The sequence below is a fragment of the Monopterus albus genome, unplaced genomic scaffold (genome assembly GCF_001952655.1).
Source record: "Monopterus albus unplaced genomic scaffold, M_albus_1.0 scaffold237.1, whole genome shotgun sequence".
NCBI classification, from domain to species: domain Eukaryota; kingdom Metazoa; phylum Chordata; class Actinopteri; order Synbranchiformes; family Synbranchidae; genus Monopterus; species Monopterus albus.
Window position 1 is genome coordinate 259,235 of NW_018128117.1, and position 19,219 is coordinate 278,453.

Below are 19,219 nucleotides of genomic sequence, written 5' to 3' on the forward strand. Positions count from 1 at the left end.
TCTCTCACCCTGTCTCTCTTCTCTCCATGCTGCTTTTCTTCCTTTAATCCTCAGCTCTTTGCTCTCTACCTCTTGTCTTCCTTTGTGTTTTCTTCTCATTGTTTTTGCTGTTTGTTCCTTGCCATTCATTCCAAAGAAACTGCTGCCTTTGTGTGTTATGAAAATAATGTGGCCAGTGTAGTTGATTTAAGTGTCTTGGCACATTTGTCCAATCAACACAGCCAGATTCTTTGCATCATTTCTCTCTCTCTCTCTCTCTCTCTCTCTCTCCTTCCTTCTGTGTTTGCAGAGTAATGATAATGATGAGAGGCTGCAGGTGGTGAAGCTGCTGGCTAAAATGTTTGGAGCCAAAGACTCTGAGTTGGCTGCACAGAACAAACCGCTCTGGCAGTGTTACCTGGGCAGGTGGGTTTCAGTGTTTTGGGTTTGGCATCCACAGATCTTGATAAATCTGAAGTGAACTTTCAGACAGGTGAAAGTGTCTACAGATTTGTTTTTTGAACATGCAGTTGTCTTATTGTTGGTGGTTTACTTTTGGATTAATATAATACAGGCTGTTGCACAATATAGTGTTTGTTGTAGCATCACACCAGTCATATTTGCTTTGCTGAGGGCATTCCCATTGTGAGACTTTTATGCTTGTCAGAGAACTGTGGTTATGCAAAAAAAACCCCAAAAAGTTTCATTTTTCAACAAGTTAGTTCCCTTTGAAATAAACCTTTGTGAGATTGTTTATGACTTAGTAAATCTGACCTCCAGAGAGGTGCATTAGGTGGCTGTGGGTTAATTTCACCTTGTAGAGTTGCTGACACTAATATTCCTTTCTTTTCCTTAAAGGTTTAATGACATTCATGTGCCAATAAGACTGGAGTGTGTGAAGTTCGCTAGTCACTGTCTAATGAACCATCCAGACCTTGCCAGAGACCTCACAGGTAAATCAACTGGAACAGAATTATGAGCAGATATATATTTGGGTAACCAGCTTGCTTGGTTGAATGATACATGAGTGAGTCCCATGACTGAAATGCTTGCACTATAGACACAGTGTAGTTCAGTCTTGCAATAAATGTTCCCTTCATGAAGATGATTTGTTTTTCCATTTTAGAGAAATGCTGATTCAACTGTGACTAATTTAGAGGCTGTTGATTAAGTTTAATAAGATAATAGCGTGCACCATTTTTAAGCTCCTACAGAGTGGATTCAAGTTTATTGTTTTCTTTCAAGTGTTTAAATCAGATGAAATGAGACAAAATTGTCAGCTATTTCTTTGTGTTAGAGGTAGCTGTTTCACTCATATCCCAGTGTTTCCATACATTGATTTATTTGTGATGGGCTGTCACAATATCAACATTGATTTAAAATATGTTAAATCTTACTTCACTGTAGTGCTGTGTGTAGCGCATGTATTTGCTCAGTCACTTCATGTGCTGCACTGTTTGTCTCTCACACGCAATCACATGACAACCATGAAGACAGACCGTCTGTGAACACCTCCCCCTCTCCGTGTTTTTTACATAACACTGTTAGTTGTGGAGATTAAACTCTTCCAGCATACCATATTATTACTAATAAGGATAACTAAGCTAATGTTAGAATGAAGCTGTTGCTGAGGTAGGCACGCTGTATATAGCATGGGTGTATTTGGGTTGCTCTACAAGTGGGTAAACGTATTGCTGTTTCATAAAGTCCGATGCTAAATGTTTACCCCCGGAGTCCAGGTGAATATTGAAAAACACACGTGGGAAAGCTGATCAGTTGATTGATTTACACCACAAAAAAGCTACTGCCCCATTTAGGATATACTTCTGTGGCAAACACTGCATCCCACTCATTTGTTCATGTTTTCTTTTCCAGAATACTTAAGAGTCCGATCACATGACCCAGAAGAGGCCATTCGCCATGATGTCATTGTCTCCATTGTAACTGCTGCCAAGAAAGATTTGTCTCTAGTAAATGATGTGTTGCTCAATTTTGTGAAGGAGAGGACCTTGGACAAGAGAGTAAGTGGGCAAATTTGTGAATACTTAGAAGTGTCAGTATGTTCAGAAAGTGATAGTGTGATGTAAGGAAAATGCACAAAAACAGAACAGAATCACAATTATCAATGCTAAAATAAACACAGTCTAAAATATGAAATGCTAAAATTGCCCAGCCAACCCTACTGTGCTTGCTTCAGAAAGATGGCTGTTCCTTACTTAAGGAAAGCTGTGTGTTTGGCAAGGTACAGCTTTATTGCTGTAATCAATTGTTAGTATATTGTCAAGCAAATAGCTTGACAATATACTTAGCTTACTGAGAGTATATTGAAATTGCAAATTTTCATAATTGAGAAAGTTTTCTGCCACTGTCAGTGTTTTATAGTATTTCTATTACCCAACACTAGCAGCATGAACTTTACTGGGTATATACTTGTAAGTTAGTCACTGAGGTGGACAGGAATTGAGGGAGACATGTAACAAAGGTTGGCAGTCAGATTTGATTTCTGATGTCCTGTAGACACTGTGCCTGGTATATGGTGCGCCGCACCTGAACCATTCGGTTATCGGGGCATCCCAGTGTGAGTTGTATTTCTTTAGGTAATAGTAACTGTAGCATCTCATAAAGGTCTGACTGGTAATGACTCTCCCTTTACCTTTTCCTATTCTTCATCAGTGGCGTGTGCGTAAGGAGGCCATGATGGGTCTGGCATCGATCTACAGGAAGTACTCGCTGCAGGGAGAGGGAGGGAGGGAGGCCTCTAAACAGATTTCTTGGATCAAAGACAAGCTGCTTCATATCTACTACCAGAACAGCATTGATGACAGGTTTGTGTGCATGTGTTCCTGTCTGTTGCATTAAAATAGAGGAAAATCAAAACGCAGGTATACATCTTGACAAAGCAGTGTTCCCACGCATAGACTTTACTTGATGCCCAAGTGTATTTGGTCAAAGCTGTCAGAGAGAACAACACTATCTGTGATCGATCAACTAGAGGAAAATTTCCCCATTGCTCTTGATGTTCTGTTTTATCACTATTTTAAGTTGGGTAATATCTAATTTCATTGTAGAACTGAGCGCCTTGCTTTGATTTGCTCAGCTGTTTCATGCCTTTTTCTCTCTCTCTCTCACACACACACACACACACACACACACACACACACACACACACACACACACTGACAACAGCTGGCAATTGCAGAGATCCAACTCTTCTAATAAGTTAATATTAGATTTAAATACAGCTGTGTTGCTGATGTTGGCATGCTGTATAGCTGCTAGTTAATATTGACAACAACAGTAAGCACAGAGACACTACAATGTTACTGTATTTAAAGGGAAAATATATTTATGACAGCTTTAACCGTCCTCCCAGCTACTGTCAAAAATAGAATCTGACTCTGTAGTAAACACTGTAAAGTGTATGTGTATAAAAGGCAGAACACTTAAATCTCTTTCCTAAATGAGGTCAAAGGTCAAAGTGTTCATTTGTCATGCACAGTTAGGAAATGTGTTTCTCTGTACATTGAAATTCTTACTTTGCCCTCCACATGAATGCCACAAAATACAAATGAAATATAAAGTACATAAATAAGTAACACAAAATCTAAGGCACTTTAAGCAGCAAATGCAGATATAAAAATATATAAGAATAATAAGAGAATGTATGCTACAGTTAATGTGCAGTTATGCATGTGCAAACTGAGAATGTAAACAGTACAGGTCGTCAGTACATGACGTATTTCCTGGTAATAAACTCCTGTCAGCTGTTTAGGAGTCTGATGGCAGAGGGAAAGAAAGAGTTGACACTATTTAGACTTTGCAAATTCCCCAAATCAGTCACTCTTCATTTGCCCACCCACAGCTTTTAATGCAGCTGTTGGCAATGCACCATGGATTTCTGCACTTAATTTTGTTTACTGTCTAAGTCTAAGGATAACCAGCTGAATGTAAAAACCGCACCACATGGAGATATTTTGTTGGGTGTCAACCAGGAGCTTCTTTCTCAACTCAAACTACTTGTCACAGCAGACTGAAAGTTGTACAGGGAAAAATATTATGGAAGAAGAGAGAACCAGTTTCACCATGTGCAGTAGCTTCAGGGCACTGTGATGTTAAGTAGTCACAGCTGTTTTCATAAGCAAGTGAACTATGCTGCAACTTGTTTTTGGTAATGTTTAGTAGCCAGACAGCACACTGCAGTATCCACAGCCTTTACTTTGCTCTGTTGTTTCTCTGCCTACATATGCATAAGACAGAGAACCTACATTGTTGTAGAAAGTCATTCTGCAAAATGTCACTTGTTGAAGTAGATGAGCTACTGTATGTTCATGCAAAGTGGGCATCTCAGAGGACAATCTGAAAGAAAAAGCAAAACACACACACACACAACAGATCCTTGAAAAATGATGGCATCAGATGTAACTGCAGATAACCTCTCCTTTGTAGGACTGTGCTGCACCATCAGCACCATTCCTGCCAGCAGGAAGAGTCAGTGCTATAACAAGCAGTTCCTGTGTGACTGTGTAACTGTGTGAAAGTGAAGTAGTGCAGCACTGAAGTACTTGTGCATTCTCAGCAAACTCTACTTTAAAATGTCTAAAATTGAATTCAAAACATTTCTAAAAATGTTTGAGAGGTATTAAATATTGAAATAATGCCTCGACTGATGAAAAATCAAATCTATTTAATTTGAGTCTCGGATATATTTGGTTACAAACTGCCAGTGAGTGATTGTAATCTCATTCATGCATAGGTTTTTGATAAAAGCCATCAGGGAACATTAAATAATTCTATTAAGCAAATCTACTAATAGGTTAGTGATTTTAATGACTTTTCAGCCCTAACAATTAAAGAGGACAAACATACACCCAGGGTTAGTTTCCGAGGATGTTCTTCATTTTAATCTAACTTTTCCCTCTTTGTGCTCAGGTTGCTGGTGGAGCGGGTCTTTGCCCAGTACATGGTTCCTCACAACCTGGAAACTACTGAGAGGATGAAGTGTCTTTATTACCTGTATGCCACTCTGGATACAAATGCTGTCAAGTAAGTTTAAAGTTTATCTCACTCTCACGCACATAAGATCAAAACAGCAGCAAGGTGAAACTTCCAGTGCTGTTTGTTTTGTAGAAATATGAAGATTTGAAAAAGAATATGATGGTCTGAGGAACATGTTGTTGGAGTTCATTCTTAAGATAAGCCAACTTTGAACACTTGGGTAGGAATTCAGAGCAAGGCTTTTATTTTCCTACCTCCTCTTCATTTCTTTATCTATCCAACCTTTGTTTCCTCCTCCTCCTATGGCTCTCAGAGCTCTGAATGAGATGTGGAAGTGTCAGAATATGCTGAGGCACCATGTCAAAGACCTGCTGGACTTGATCAAAAAACCCAAGGTAACTAGCACGCTGTAAAATGTGAACGCAAATTGATAAGTTAATATACTTCCCCTCATGTTTCTAAACTACTTATTTTTTTATTATGTACTTGTTGCAGTCTGAAGCATCCAACAAAGCTGTATTCGCCAAAGTCATGGTGATCACAAGTAAGGGATTTCACACAACAGCAATGAGTTTAAGATGTACTTGTTTGAGCAAACTTGTATCTAGTGGTTTGAATTACTAATTTGTACTGCCACAAAAATCTTTCCACTTAGTTTAATTAGGGGAAAAACAAATTTGCAATGGACTTTCTGAAACCTTACTGGCCTTTCAAATCTATTCCATGTAGACATCAGCTTTTCATTCTGTGTGCATATAGGGAACCTGCCAGACCCAGGCAAGGCTCAGGACTTTGTCAAAAAGTTGGCTCAGGTCCTGGATGATGACGAGCGAATCAGAGATCAGTTGGAAACCTTGGTCAGCCCCACCTGCTCCTGCAAGCAGGCTGAAGTTTGTGTGGTGAGTACTGACGCCTCTGTTAGAGATGACAGCATAATGTCCTTTAATTAAAATGCTGTCGTTCCTCCTCGGTCACTGTTTTTATTTTAACTATGGACCTTAAAGTTAGATGAGCCTGAAATTTGTAGGACTCAGACTGTTTCACACTCAAATGAACATGTTGTACATGAAGACTGGTGACGCCTTTTAGAATTTCTTTGTAATAGCTTTGTAGTTTGTTTTTATAATTTCACAGTTGACAAATCATGTTGGCAGCTTGCACTCATGATGGTTAGAGGTTTCCAAAGTAGCTAGTTTCTAAACTTGAACTTTTCACACCACCTTTGCAGCATATTTCACTTTGCTTTGCTCAGTATGTTCTGCTCAGGTTTCAGGTAAAATACAGTTAAAATATCACTAAATATTTAAGGTCCATAGTAGTTTTCAAATTCTGAAAGTTACAGGTATGAGATGAAGGGGTGGTCAGTTTTATGGCACTACAGTGTCACAATAAAATTTTTTGTTTGTTTTTCCCGTTCAGCGAGACATAACTAAAAAGCTTGGCAGCCCCAAACAGCCCAGCAATCCATTCCTGGAAATGGTTAAGTTTCTACTGGAGAGGATTGCTCCAGTACACATTGACACAGAGTCTATCAGGTACTTTATGTGTGTAGAAATGCCCATAAGTCATCATATTAATCCAAAATCTTCATCATATGCCAGTGGCATTTGATGTATTTGTACAGTTTTTGACCTTTTTTTTTTTTTATCTGTGTCTTTCTGCTCTGCCATCATCTTTTAGTGCTTTAATAAAACAGGTGAACAAATCTATAGATGGAACAGCTGATGATGAGGAGGAGGGCGTTCCCACTGAAGAGGCCATCAGAGCAGGACTGGAACTACTGAAGGTAAAAACCAATGAGAAACAAGATGTCAGCTGGGTTCTGGGGGCGACAGTGGTGCAGTGGGTAGAGCAGTCTTCTCCCAACTGGAAGGTTGAAGGTTCAAATCCCGGTGCCTGCAGTCCACATGTCGAAGTGTCCTTGGGCAAGACACTGAACCCCCCAAGTTGCCTGTAATGGCGGCGCGTATGCACATTTACATTACATTACAATTTCATTGTACGTGTCACAATGTTACAATGACAATAAAATTAAGCTTCTTCTTCTTCTACGTCATTTTATTATTTCATGTTGGTGCTCTGTTTAAGAAAAGTGCTGTGTAAATTACAGGCTCTGTATTCCTATGAGTTCTGCCCCTGGGGTGTTGGTGTGAATTGGTGCTGAAACTCCAGTCAACAATGAATTAAATTTACTATTTTGACAGGGAAAAAAAAATCATTCAGTGATAAATAATGACCCTGCTGCAGATTTGCCCTGGAGGTGGGCCTGGCAGCAGCAGTCTTGGTTATAATGATGCAGACACATTTGTTAGACTGCATGAATACTTCATCACATCTTTTTTTTTTTCCTTTTTCTTTTTTTAGCCACTTAAGGTGTTTCAATAAGATGAGATGTTATTGATCAGTTTGACCCTTTGTTATTCCTTCCACACAGGTGCTGTCATTCACACACCCAGTATCCTTCCACTCTGCAGAGACATTTGAGTCTCTGCTGGGTTGTCTGAAGATGGACGATGAGAAGGTGGCAGAGGCTGCACTCCAGATCTTCAAAAACACTGGCAGCAAGATGGAAGAGAGTTTCCCCCACATCAAATCGTATGTGTTGTTGCCTGATTGATGCTTTAATTTGTTCTCTAGCTTACAGCACTCAAATCACTGTTCTTGTTTTGGACTGAAACGCTCGCACAGGGGACCCTGCACAATGTGCGGTTTATAATGATATTCTCTGGTGGTTTTTGTGTTTTCCTGTCTGCTCCCTCAAGTGTGTTACTACCAGTACTGCAGGCCAAAGCCAAGAGAGGCCCCCCTCGCCAAGCCAAGTATGCCATCCACTGCATCAATGCCATGTTCAGCAACAGAGACACGCACTTTGCCCAAATCTTTGAGGTCAGTCCTGATTTCTTTGGTTTATTTTTTAAACATAAAAGATTAAAACAAATCATGTTTGATGCGCTTTGTAAAGTCTTTATGTTTTGTCTTCTTTCGGTTTAGTTATTTTATGTAGAATTGTCAGATTAGGCTTTGTGTAAAGTGTTTAGAACAATGAAAAAGAAATCACTCTGAAGCGAGCTCAAATCATCTACATAAAGTACATCATGCAAATGAAATAATGGAACACTGGCACTAGATAAACACGGCTGTTCCTCCCACACCTGAGCAGTTTGTCAGATGCAGCGTGATGGCCAGAAATTTTTTTTTTTTTTTTTTTTTTTTAAAATCTCAGAGGGCCACTCAACTGTGTTTTATTGGCAAAAATTTTTTTTTTTTTTTTTTTTTTTTAAATATCAGTAGGTCTCATCACATGTCTGATCTAGGCTAAAACATTATGTTATGTTTGTTTCTCCAGCCTTTGCACAAGGGACTAGACCCTGCTAATCTAGAGCAGCTCATCACTCCTTTGACCACTCTGGGGCATCTGGCTCAGCTGGCTCCAGAACAGTTTGCAGCACCGCTCAAATCTCTAGTCGCCAACTTCATTGTGAAGGATCTGCTCATGAATGACAGGGTAAACAAAACCTGAAACATCACTGCTTTGAGGTCCCAAAACCTGTATATCACATTTCTAGGATCAGTATTTTTGCTGTCTGTTAATATATGAAGTAATGCTTAAATTGTTATATGTGTCCTCTGTAGATCCCAGGCAAGAAGACAACCAAACTTTGGGTTCCTGATGATGAAGTGTCCCCTGAGACTCTGGCCAAGGTCAGCAGTTAGTTAGTTAGGTAGTTAAATATCTATCCATCTGATGAATACTTTTAGAGACAGAATTGTCATGTCATCACAACAATCTTGCTATATTTATTTACCTCTGCAAATAAATGAGGGGACATCTGCATTTGTTCTAACTGTTATAACTCCATCAATAATTCTTGACCTTGTATTCTCCTATATTCAGATCCAGGGCATAAAGCTGATGGTGAGATGGTTGCTTGGAGTGAAGAACAATCAGAGCAAATCAGGCAACTCCACCCTGAGGATGCTGACTGCTATTCTACACAGTGATGGAGACCTAACTGAGCAGGGCAGAATGGGGTAAACAACCAAACCTGAGGTCTTGAGTGGCTTAGAGAAAGCTATTATAATCAATTTACACTGAAATGCTGGGTTTTAATAGGTGTTGTGGACACTATGGGATGTTGGGCTTTAGTCATAAGCACATTTTCAAATGTATAAAGAAATCCTTGTTTACTCTAGTCTCTTACCTCCTCCCCCAGTAAACCAGACATGTCAAGGTTGCGGCTGGCGGCAGCGTGCGCTCTGCTGAAGCTGGCACAGGAGCCCTGCTATCACGAAATAATCACGCTGGAACAATATCAACTGTGCGCTCTTGTCATCAATGTGAGAATAACCACATCTCCCACTGTCGTACAGATCTAATGCTTACTTTACATCTGTGCATCTTCATTTTAAGTTTATAGTTTTAATTCCATATTGTTTTGAAATGATGCAATGCCATCGGGTATAATTTTAACTCCAACACCCAGCCCTACTCTACCTTTACATTTGTTTCAAATGATTTTCTAAACTGTTGCACCATCTGTCGATCTCCTTCTAATCACTATCGCCATCTTCTCTCTGATATCGAGGATGAGTGCTACCAGGTGCGACAGTATTTCTCCCAGAAGCTCCACCGGGGCCTGTGCCGCCTCCGTCTGCCTCTGGAATACATGGCAGTATTTGCATTGTGTGCCAAGGACCCTGTTAAGGAGAGGAGGGCTCACGCTCGCCAGTGCCTGGTGAAAAACGTCAACATACGCAGAGAGTACCTCAAACAGCATGCTGCCATCAGCGGTACAGAGACTGAACAAGATCTGAGCATTTAGAAATAAAATGTTCTTTTTGAACTTAAATAAAAATAGAAGTGTTAAAACTAATTTGTTGCATAACACAGGTTCTCCATTATTTAATCTATAGCTTATACAGTGTAATGCAGTACTGTCCACAGTTTTTAAGCACTAAAGATAAATTGAGGTTGCTTTCAAAAAGAATGCACTGAGTAAGTATTTAAGAATTAAACTGTAATGCACAGTTAAAAAACATCAATATTTGGTGTGACCATCATTGTGCTATTAAAATGGCACCAAATTTCCTTTGTTGTCATGAGTGAGAATGTGTTCGGTGGCAGCCAGACACCACCCTGCTTGATGGATAAGCTTCTAAACATTTAAAGGGCGTAAACCTTTTTCATAGCACTGTTAAAATATACCAGAATATCTGCAAGGTAGTGATAATGCCCCAAAGCGGAAAACAAAAAAAGATTTGACTGGGGAAATGGAATTACTCAGATCTTTTGTTTTCCTTCTAGTGCAGCTCGGAGCATATGTCATTAATCATTAGCACTGTTGTGATGAAGTAAGTGGTGTAATGTTTACTTTGTGTGTACCAACAGACAAGCTGTTGTCTCTTCTGCCTGAATATGTGGTGCCCTACACCATCCACCTGCTGGCACATGACCCAGACTATGTCAAAGTACAAGACATCGAGCAGCTCAAAGAAATTAAAGAGTAAGTACTGGATAGGAAAGGCACTGGTTGCTGATGATAACAAATTATCTTGAATAAAAAAAGAGCCGACTTCTGTTGGGCTACTATATTATTATTATTGCCATTTCTCACAAATTGCATTTGTGGTAAATTATTTTAGGGCCGGTGTTTATGAACTTAAAAGAAAAATGCTCCAAAAGAATTCATAGGTGTGTAAGCTGATATTAAAATTCTCTTCCTTTTTAGAGCTCTGTGGTTTGTTCTTGAAATTATCATGGCCAAGAGTGAGAACAACAGTCATGCCTTCATAAGGAAAATGGTGGAAAATATTAAGCAGACAAAAGATGCCCAGGCCCCCACCGATCCCAAAATGAATGAGGTACATATTGCATCTCATAATATATGTAAAATATGAACAGTGTATATTCAGCCATCCTGCTGACCATGCTTTGTCTTCTTTCAACAGAAACTTTACACAGTGTGCGACGTAGCTATGAACATCATCATGTCAAAGAGCACCACCTATAGCCTGGAGTCCCCAAAAGACCCTGTGCTGCCCTCGCGTTTCTTCACCAAACCTGACAAGGTTAGTATCTGCACCCAAAAGCATCTTCCTGAAAATCTTTGATTAACTTATTTTTTTTAGCAAAGATTCTTTCATTGTTGTTATTGTTTGTATGACACATGTTAACAGGCTTTTACAAAACATTTTCTTTTCCTTGACTGTGTTAAATATATGAATGCATATTCACATCTGAAAAATGCACATACGAAATTGTCAAAAGATAAATACAGATAGATGACTTGTCTTTTTCTGGTTATGGTAGCTAGAAGTAATCTAGTTTTTAGTGCCTTAACCCCAGTTTTTGTGCAAACATTGTCTTTTTTTCATGAGGTATCAGTTTAGTTGCCATCCATTATAAGCAGTGATTGGACAGGAGCAAATCTTTTCACAATCCTTAGTTTGTGTTTCATGTTTTTTGAGTAGTTGTTGTTTTCACAAACAAGCTCTTTGACACCTAAGATTTCTCTTTCAGAATTTCAGCAACACAAAAAATTATCTCCCACCAGAGATGAAAGCATTCTTCACACCAGGAAAGGTAAGCTTAATCACACCTTTGATTGGTAATGTGTTTGTTTTGTTTTTAAAACTCAATTCTGTGTTTTGTTGGCTGAAACATTTCTTCAACTCAGTTTTTGTCATCTCTCACTCCTCCCTCCTCAAGCCCAAGTCGGCTAATGTTTTGGGTGCAGTAAACAAGCCGCTGTCGTCGGCAGGGAAACAGCTCCAAAGCAAGGCTTCTCGCATGGAGACTGCCAGCAACGACAACTCCTCGTCCAACCCAGGCTCCCCACAGCGCAGCAAGACCAGGTACAATCATCTAATGCACATACACTAAGACTCACATGCCACAGAGTGGACCTGCAAACCAAGTTCAAACCCTGAGGAAGCCTTTACCTTCCCGACGTGTTGTCAAGATAGATGCTGAATCCAGTTCCAGGCGTTCAGGTGTTCTGGTCATTGAACCTACATCACAGTACTCTGCATCTGACTATTTACTGAAAGCAAACTGCCTGACAGCAAGACTCTGACAGTGTTTACTGACACATGCTTGTAGACCTCATAGGAACACAGAAAGCAATGTCTTTTGTATCTTGTCACTTTTTGCTCCTTGACTTATATTTCTGTCACATTTCTTAAAATAGTAACAATAATTGCTGTGTTTCAGACATGACAGTACTGAAATGGATCACAGTGAAAACGAGGACTTCAGCCTAAAGAGAGCAGACAGCACTGACAAGGTAATACAGCCTCTTTTGTATAATGATACAATACCTACTGTAATGTGAAACTGGTTATTATAACATAGCAGCCGACTTTGAATTTTGTCCTTTGTTCCTACATTATAATTGAAAGTTACTTGCGAGTGAACATGAACACCTGTTTGGTGATCATATCTAAATTGTTAAGGAGTTTCTCAGACATGCCTGTGTGTAAATATCTTCTAAGGAGTTCAGTAATAATTGTGAAAATGTCTTATTGGGTTATTTGTGCCATCTTGCTGTAATATCTTGCGTTGTCTGAATCTCCTAGCCACAATCCTCTTGAAAATGTTATTGCCTCTAAGTTGGGAACATAATTGTTTTTTTGTTTTTGTTTTTTTTTTTACAGCTGTTTCTAGAAACTGAAGCTTGATTTCCTTTTCATCGCACTAATTTGGTTTTGATTAGGATTCCAAGAAAAAAAGGGGAAAAAATATGACGCAGTGTTCTAGGGCAAGAAGAAATGGGCACGTTGCTGTGATACAGTTGAATGTTCCCGGTCATAAACACTTGTCTCTGTGTTTTGATTTTACTGTGCAAACACCAGTTGGATTTTAGCCAGGATTAGATTAGCATGCCAGCATTGTCCAGGTGACGGTATCTTAAAAATATTGTTTCACAGGAATGTATTGGTGTGTTGGAGGAGAAGATGTTTAAGAATTTTATGATTTCACTAATGATGAAATTTGATAATTAAACATAGCAATATGAGAAGGAATTTGGAAAATGTATTTGATATTTTAGGAATTTGGACTGAGGTACAATCTTGTTTCTCATATTTGCTGAATTAGATGGTGTGTTTTAAGTAGTTTATCTTCAAAGGAAACAAAGCTGTTGTTGAAAACCCAACAGTTTACAACTTTCTTGGGTTGATTTAAAAAAAAAAACAAAAAAAACAAAAAACGACACCATTCAGAAAAGAATAACATTTTTCTGACTTCAATATTAAAAATCATCAACCATTTATTTTTCTTTTACAGGATATTGAAAAGCCTCGTGGTCGCAAACGGGGCATGACTTCCAGTGATGACCAGGAGAGCAAGCCAAAGCGTGGGCGCAAGAAGGCGGCGGCCAACCCAACTGCAGTGGCCGATTCTGAGGACCAGTGGGACGAGGACAATCGGCCAGAGGATGAACAGAACAGCCCGCCGAAAAAAGGACGCAGAGGCCGGCCTCCGAAGTTAATGACTACAAGTCAGGACACGCCTTCCAAGGGGAAGAGGGGACGAAAGAAAGCAGCTCCCCCTCCAGGAGATGAGGAGGAGGAGGAGGAAGAGGAGAGGGGGGAGGAGGAAGCCGAGGAGGAGGAGGAAGAAGATGACAGGAGCAGTGAAAATATGGAGGTGAAGACCAAAGGAGGAAGGCAAGCCAGGGCACCACGGCGATCACAGGGGTAAGAAACAGAAAAGCCTTCCCCATTGACTAAATTCTTAGTAACATCTGAAGATTTCTGTCATCTACACTGATTTTTGACTGTGTTGTTTTTGGGTATCGTCTTTGTTCAACAGCTCGGAGTCGGCAGAGTCCACACCGCAAAAGAGGAGAGGACGACCACCCAAATCAGCTCAGCTACCAGCCAAGAAACCAGCGTAAGATGCTTAATCTAGCTTTTTGATCCTTCAGGCTTATACATAAACTCCGGTCAGCGCGCATTTCTGCATCATTTCTGCATCATAGTGAGGCCTGTGGAATATTGTCTGTGTCTCTGAAAATATTAGCTTTTCTTGAGAAAACTTCTTGGCACAAAGTCGCACAAAGATTTTCTCTCTTGTAAAAGAGTTTCTATTTCAAGAGACTTCCTGGTTAAATAAATAAATAAAATCTGCCAAAGAAGCTTCTTGCCAGCATTTGGCACCTGTCAGGGCATTCTGATTTACTGTATATCTCGTCTGTGGTATCCAGCCGTGGTGGGCGATCGAAGGTAGCTGCTGCGAAAGAGGACTCTGAGGAAGAGGATGAGGAAGAGGAGGAGGAGCAGGAGGATGAGCCAACACCACAGGTACAGAAAATGTTATAGCCTCTAGGAAATCTGGGTCTTTTACTAACTTTAATAGTATAGAAGAAATTATAAGCGCTTGACCAGAGATTTCGCACTACTGCTTTTGTTTTGTAGGGTCGGAAGAAGGTGGCAGGACGAAGAAGATGAGCTAAAAAAAAAAAGAAAAAAAAAAAAAAAAAAAGGAGGACAGAAGACACTGTTTATTCAACAGTCGTGGAGGAATGATGTAGGAAAGAACATATGGACATTGTTGAACTTTTTAAACTTTTCATACGCCGATGCTCCTACTGTTAGACACATTCACACACTTGCATATGCCACTTGCACACTACATCAGTACATCTGTATCATCAGCTGTGGTTTGTTGCATTGTGATGTTCACCACATTAGGTAGAAATCATTTTAACAGAAAAACAAACAAGCTCACTCTTGTAAATAGTCTCTTATGTCTGTTTCATGTTTTGTTGTTGTGTTTGATGCTGACTGGGGGGATGCTGTAAAGCCTTTACCCATTATTATTATTAAAGTGTTTCCTTAAAGCAATGTTGCTTGTCAGTTTTCCCTCTGTGTCCAATTTTTAAGAATTTATTGAGATTAACATGAACATTTTGTGTGATGTTGTCATTCTACTTTAAAAGAAAACTTGCAGTTTTGTTTACAGCTCTGTATATAACCTTTTTTTTTAACCACATGTTGAAACTTTTAAGAAATGTCATACACCTGTCCAAAGTAGAGTTGCCTCTGAAAATGACTGTAATGTGAGTCACATTTTTAGGTTTGTACTTGTAGACAGAAGTCACGAGCAACTGTGGTTGTAGCGTTTGTCACTGCTGATGAACTTGGCTTCACATCCACCCAGTCAGATCCTCCGTTGTATCAATATAATTCTCTATAAAACCTGACTTGCATGAGTTCTCTTTATTTTGTAGTCTTGAATGAGGCAGTTTACTTGTCGACATAATCATAACTGCTTCGGAAGGCTTTGGAGCTTTGCAGCCTACAGGAAGGAATTTGTGTTAAAGTATTGCTTTGCATACACTGCACATGCTACATGTTTGTGAATGAAAGCAGAGGAACAAACTTCTCATTAGTCTTGTGGGTATTTATTGATGTACTTGTTTGCTGGTATTTGAACGAGCACTGATTTTGATATTTGAAGTGTGTCCAGCGTTGAGTTTAAATGACACTTTTGCCTTTTTTGTGTAGTTAACTACACAAATGAATTTGGGCCATTAAAGGAAAGGAATGATTTTTCATTTTTATTTTACCATTGCTTCTCTAACCCTAACCGCTTTTTGGATACGAACATGGGGCTGCTCCTGTGTCATATAGACAAGAGATCCTGCTCAGAGTAGTAAAAGATGGGCCCATATACTGTAGACCAGTGTTCAGGCTGTTCATACTAGATGGTTTTAGTTGAGTTTGTACAACTCAGATGTTGCAGAACTGTCAAACGGTCAAGGTGCACTTGTATAATGCTGTATGTTTTTTATGTTGTAGGTTTATATGACTAGTGCATGGTCAGTTTGATCACTTTTACAAAGTAGTTTGAATTACTTTTTCCTAAGTACCGGTAAAGTGATTGATAGCTTGCAAAGTTACATTTTCAAAGTAGTTCATCCAACACTGGCTGTTTAACTGTTTATTCATTTCAAAAATATTTGAGAGTTCAAAGTACCACAGGTTCAGGACTGGTTGCACCGCCCACACCATGCACTATGCTCACACCTCCTCAGATATTTATGCAGGTGCTATATGGGCCAAGTTGGCCAGCAGTGAGAGGCCTGCGTTTCCAAGCAACCGAGCTGAAAGCAAGAAGATAAGGAAATAATGTGATGCTGCAGGGTACACTCACTCTGATGTTTCCAAATGTCCTGCTCAGCCCTCCTCCCTCTCTCCCCCATCAGGCGCTTCTGACTGAAATTGAATCGGAAAGATATGCAGATCTGTTTTAGTGCTTTTGACACTTGACATTTAAACGAGTTTATATGACCATCATATAACCATTATCATACGATAATGTTTGATACTGGTGCTGTTATCGAAATTATATGAAGGCTTTAGCACCTGGGTCACCCTCCTAGTCTGTCCTTTGAGATATTGCCAAGTTCGGGTAAAATTGTTCATGTAATATGAAAGGCGAGGCTTAAGTTTTTTAACAGATTGAAAACAGAAATGGCTCTGAGCACTCTTCGATTATCCCTCTAGAGGTGAGAGTAATATGTCGCCGCTTTGCAAAAGATTGATCATTTGAGGCTCTTGATGCTGCGCAGAGCGGCCTTTGCGTTTCAGGTGCTTTGGCTAATAATTAATAGATGTGAAGAGGCGCGGTGTGGTGGGTTCACAGCTGGCTGACTGGCTGCACTCTGCAGTTCAGTCACTGATAGCCTCCAAGTATGGTTAGGACAAGATCAGAGTCAGAAATTGGACACTGAGGGTCAGTATAGACAGGTAGCTACCATGAGTGGTTGGGTCGTCGTCCTCACATTTCTCGCCTTCACCTCCACGGCCGCAAAACCCAACGCTGGTTTGAAAACGTGGGGACGTTTCAGTAAACTGCCCTACCCCGGTGACAAGGCTTTCCTCTACGATAACTTCCCCAGCAATTTCATATGGGCGGTGGGCACGGCGGCGTACCAGGTGGAAGGCGCGTTTGAGAAGGACGGCAAGGGACTCTCCATTTGGGACACTTTTACGCGCGGTGGGAACCGAATGGCCACCGGAGACGTGGGCAGCGACAGTTACCACAACATCCACGCTGACATCCGAGCCATCAGACAGCTCGGTGTCAGCCACTACAGATTTTCACTGTCCTGGGCCAGGATATTTCCCAACGGCACCCGCGGGAGTTACAACGAAGTCGGCACCAACTACTACCGGACGCTGATCAAGAAGCTGAAGGAGATCCGTGTCCAGCCGGTGGTCACCCTCTATCATTGGGACCTGCCCGATCACCTTCAGCAGACCTTCGGCGGCTGGAGTAACCCGGAGCTTGTGGAGATTTTCAAGGACTACGCCGATTTTTGCTTCCAGATTTTCGGGGATGATGTGAAGTACTGGATCACCATTGATAACCCGTTTGTGGTGGCGCGGCATGGCTATGGCACCGGAGTCGTCGCTCCCGGGATTAAGAACGACCCCGATCTCCCATTCCGGATTGGACACAATCTGATCAAGGTGAGTGGGGTAGAGATGTTTCCCTTGCGTTTTCTTTTTATCAGTCATAAATAGATATCCAACTTTAATGTGGTATGTTTAAAAGACTTTCCTATAGGCCCAAGGACAAGGTCAGTTTATTTAGAGCACCTTGCATTCACAAGGAAATTCAAAGCGCTTTACAAAGTAAAACACAATGACAATAACACATAAGGTAAAACAATGAGATAAAATAAACAAGTTAAAAAATAAAAACAACTGGATTGACTCAAAAGCTTGAGAGAACATCCGTGTTTTGAGTTTAGCCTTAAATGTGGCCATGGTTTGGGATTTGTTTAACTTGTATAAATTGTTTATAACATACTACAATGTAGTTACAATCAGATATGTATATTTAAATATTTGTAGCCCAATCTTTGCATGAAATAAAGTTATGGATTTTCTCTTCTTTGTGCTTTTCACTCTTCGACTTCTCTTTTCATCATCATTTCACCGCCCTATCCAACCTCCTCGTCTCCTTCCCTTTGTCTGCCCATCTTTTTTGTCTGTTTTTCCTTCTAGGCTCATGCAGCTGCATGGCATCTTTATGATCGCCACTACCGACCCCGTCAGAAGGGCAAGCTGTCCATGGCGCTGGCCTCTCACTGGATCCAGCCCAGTCGCACCCGTCTGGAAAGCCTGCGCGAATGCCAGTGCTCCCTGGACCACGTGCTGGGCTGGTTCGCACGGCCACTGTTCACTGATGGAGACTATCCTCCCTGCATGAAGGCGAGGCTGGGCTCACGGCTCCCCTCCTTCACTCATGAGGAGAGGGCGCAGGTGAAGGGAACGGCCGACTTCTTCGCGCTCTCTCACGGAGCGACCCTCAGCTTCCAGCTCATCAATGACAGCCTGAAGTTTGGGCAGCAGGAGGATCTGGACCTGAGGATGTTGCTCTACTGGGTCAACGCTGAGTACGACAAGCCGTCCATCTTTGTGGTGCAGAGTGGTTGGTAGGTTTAGATGCTGAGTTGATTGATCTGTGCTTCTGTGATGCGTGGTGGTCTTGCGAGGAATAACATGTTTTCACTGCTGCTCAACACAGGTATGTGCTCGGCAGTACAAAGACAGAAGACCCAAAACACATGTACTACCTGAAGAGGTTTATAGCAGAAGCACTTAAATGTGAGTACAGACACAGCACACCAGGACAGCATGAACATTCAGATACATTTTTGAACCAGCATCTCAGTTCTCATTTCCAATATGGGAGTGAGCAACTTTACACAAAACTGAAATCTTTAGGTTTGGAAAAATGGCTCTGTTTGTTTTTGTCCATGCAGCGATTGTCATAGATGGAGTGAATGTGATTGGATACACAGCCTGGTCTCTGATAGATGGCTTCGAGTGGCACAGAGAATACGGGATACGACGGGGGCTTTACTATGTTGACTTCAACACTCCTGAAATGAAGAGGGAGCCAAAGACTTCTGCCACCTTTTACAGGTAGCACGACTACATGTTAGAACTGAGTGATGGGATGGAGTTGGTTTTGTCTGATACCATCAACAGTAATGGTATTTTTATATGAAAAAAACTGCAGATTGAGATTTCACCACAGACATAGTTTTCCCTCTCAGCACTGCTCTTCCCGAAGTGAATGTCGCTCATTATTCCTACAGGAACGTCATCCACAGGAATGGTTTCCCAGAACTTCCAGAGAACAGACCAGCACAGGGAGTGTTCCCATGTCGTTTTACCTGGGGTGTATCTGCCAACTCCATACAGGTATTTATGTTGTGGA

At 40.8% G+C, this 19,219-nt stretch overlaps 2 protein-coding genes across 2 annotated transcripts in view; both read left to right on the forward strand.

Annotated features, from left to right (window-relative positions):
- The window catches only part of pds5b (PDS5 cohesin associated factor B), a 27,091-nt gene extending 12,645 nt beyond the window's left edge, over positions 1–14,446 (forward strand). The window contains exons 9-35 of the mRNA XM_020620441.1: positions 290–405; positions 838–932; positions 1,855–2,000; positions 2,653–2,804; positions 4,909–5,022; positions 5,288–5,369; positions 5,470–5,518; positions 5,734–5,873; positions 6,394–6,509; positions 6,655–6,760; positions 7,409–7,569; positions 7,737–7,860; positions 8,321–8,479; positions 8,608–8,676; positions 8,870–9,006; positions 9,189–9,312; positions 9,561–9,765; positions 10,364–10,478; positions 10,704–10,836; positions 10,924–11,043; positions 11,495–11,557; positions 11,684–11,829; positions 12,188–12,260; positions 13,262–13,674; positions 13,790–13,870; positions 14,184–14,280; positions 14,395–14,446. Of these exons, the coding sequence (XP_020476097.1) occupies positions 290–405; positions 838–932; positions 1,855–2,000; positions 2,653–2,804; positions 4,909–5,022; positions 5,288–5,369; positions 5,470–5,518; positions 5,734–5,873; positions 6,394–6,509; positions 6,655–6,760; positions 7,409–7,569; positions 7,737–7,860; positions 8,321–8,479; positions 8,608–8,676; positions 8,870–9,006; positions 9,189–9,312; positions 9,561–9,765; positions 10,364–10,478; positions 10,704–10,836; positions 10,924–11,043; positions 11,495–11,557; positions 11,684–11,829; positions 12,188–12,260; positions 13,262–13,674; positions 13,790–13,870; positions 14,184–14,280; positions 14,395–14,427 (3,369 nt within the window). The 3' untranslated portion in view covers positions 14,428–14,446. The remainder of the gene's footprint in view (positions 1–289; positions 406–837; positions 933–1,854; positions 2,001–2,652; positions 2,805–4,908; positions 5,023–5,287; positions 5,370–5,469; positions 5,519–5,733; positions 5,874–6,393; positions 6,510–6,654; positions 6,761–7,408; positions 7,570–7,736; positions 7,861–8,320; positions 8,480–8,607; positions 8,677–8,869; positions 9,007–9,188; positions 9,313–9,560; positions 9,766–10,363; positions 10,479–10,703; positions 10,837–10,923; positions 11,044–11,494; positions 11,558–11,683; positions 11,830–12,187; positions 12,261–13,261; positions 13,675–13,789; positions 13,871–14,183; positions 14,281–14,394) is intronic.
- Positions 14,447–16,501: 2,055 nt separating this feature from the next.
- The window catches only part of kl (klotho), a 9,330-nt gene continuing 6,612 nt past the window's right edge, over positions 16,502–19,219 (forward strand). Inside the window, exons 1-5 of the mRNA XM_020620430.1 lie at positions 16,502–17,457; positions 17,998–18,428; positions 18,521–18,600; positions 18,759–18,921; positions 19,098–19,203. Coding sequence (XP_020476086.1) covers positions 16,741–17,457; positions 17,998–18,428; positions 18,521–18,600; positions 18,759–18,921; positions 19,098–19,203 — 1,497 coding nt within the window. The 5' untranslated portion in view covers positions 16,502–16,740. The remainder of the gene's footprint in view (positions 17,458–17,997; positions 18,429–18,520; positions 18,601–18,758; positions 18,922–19,097; positions 19,204–19,219) is intronic.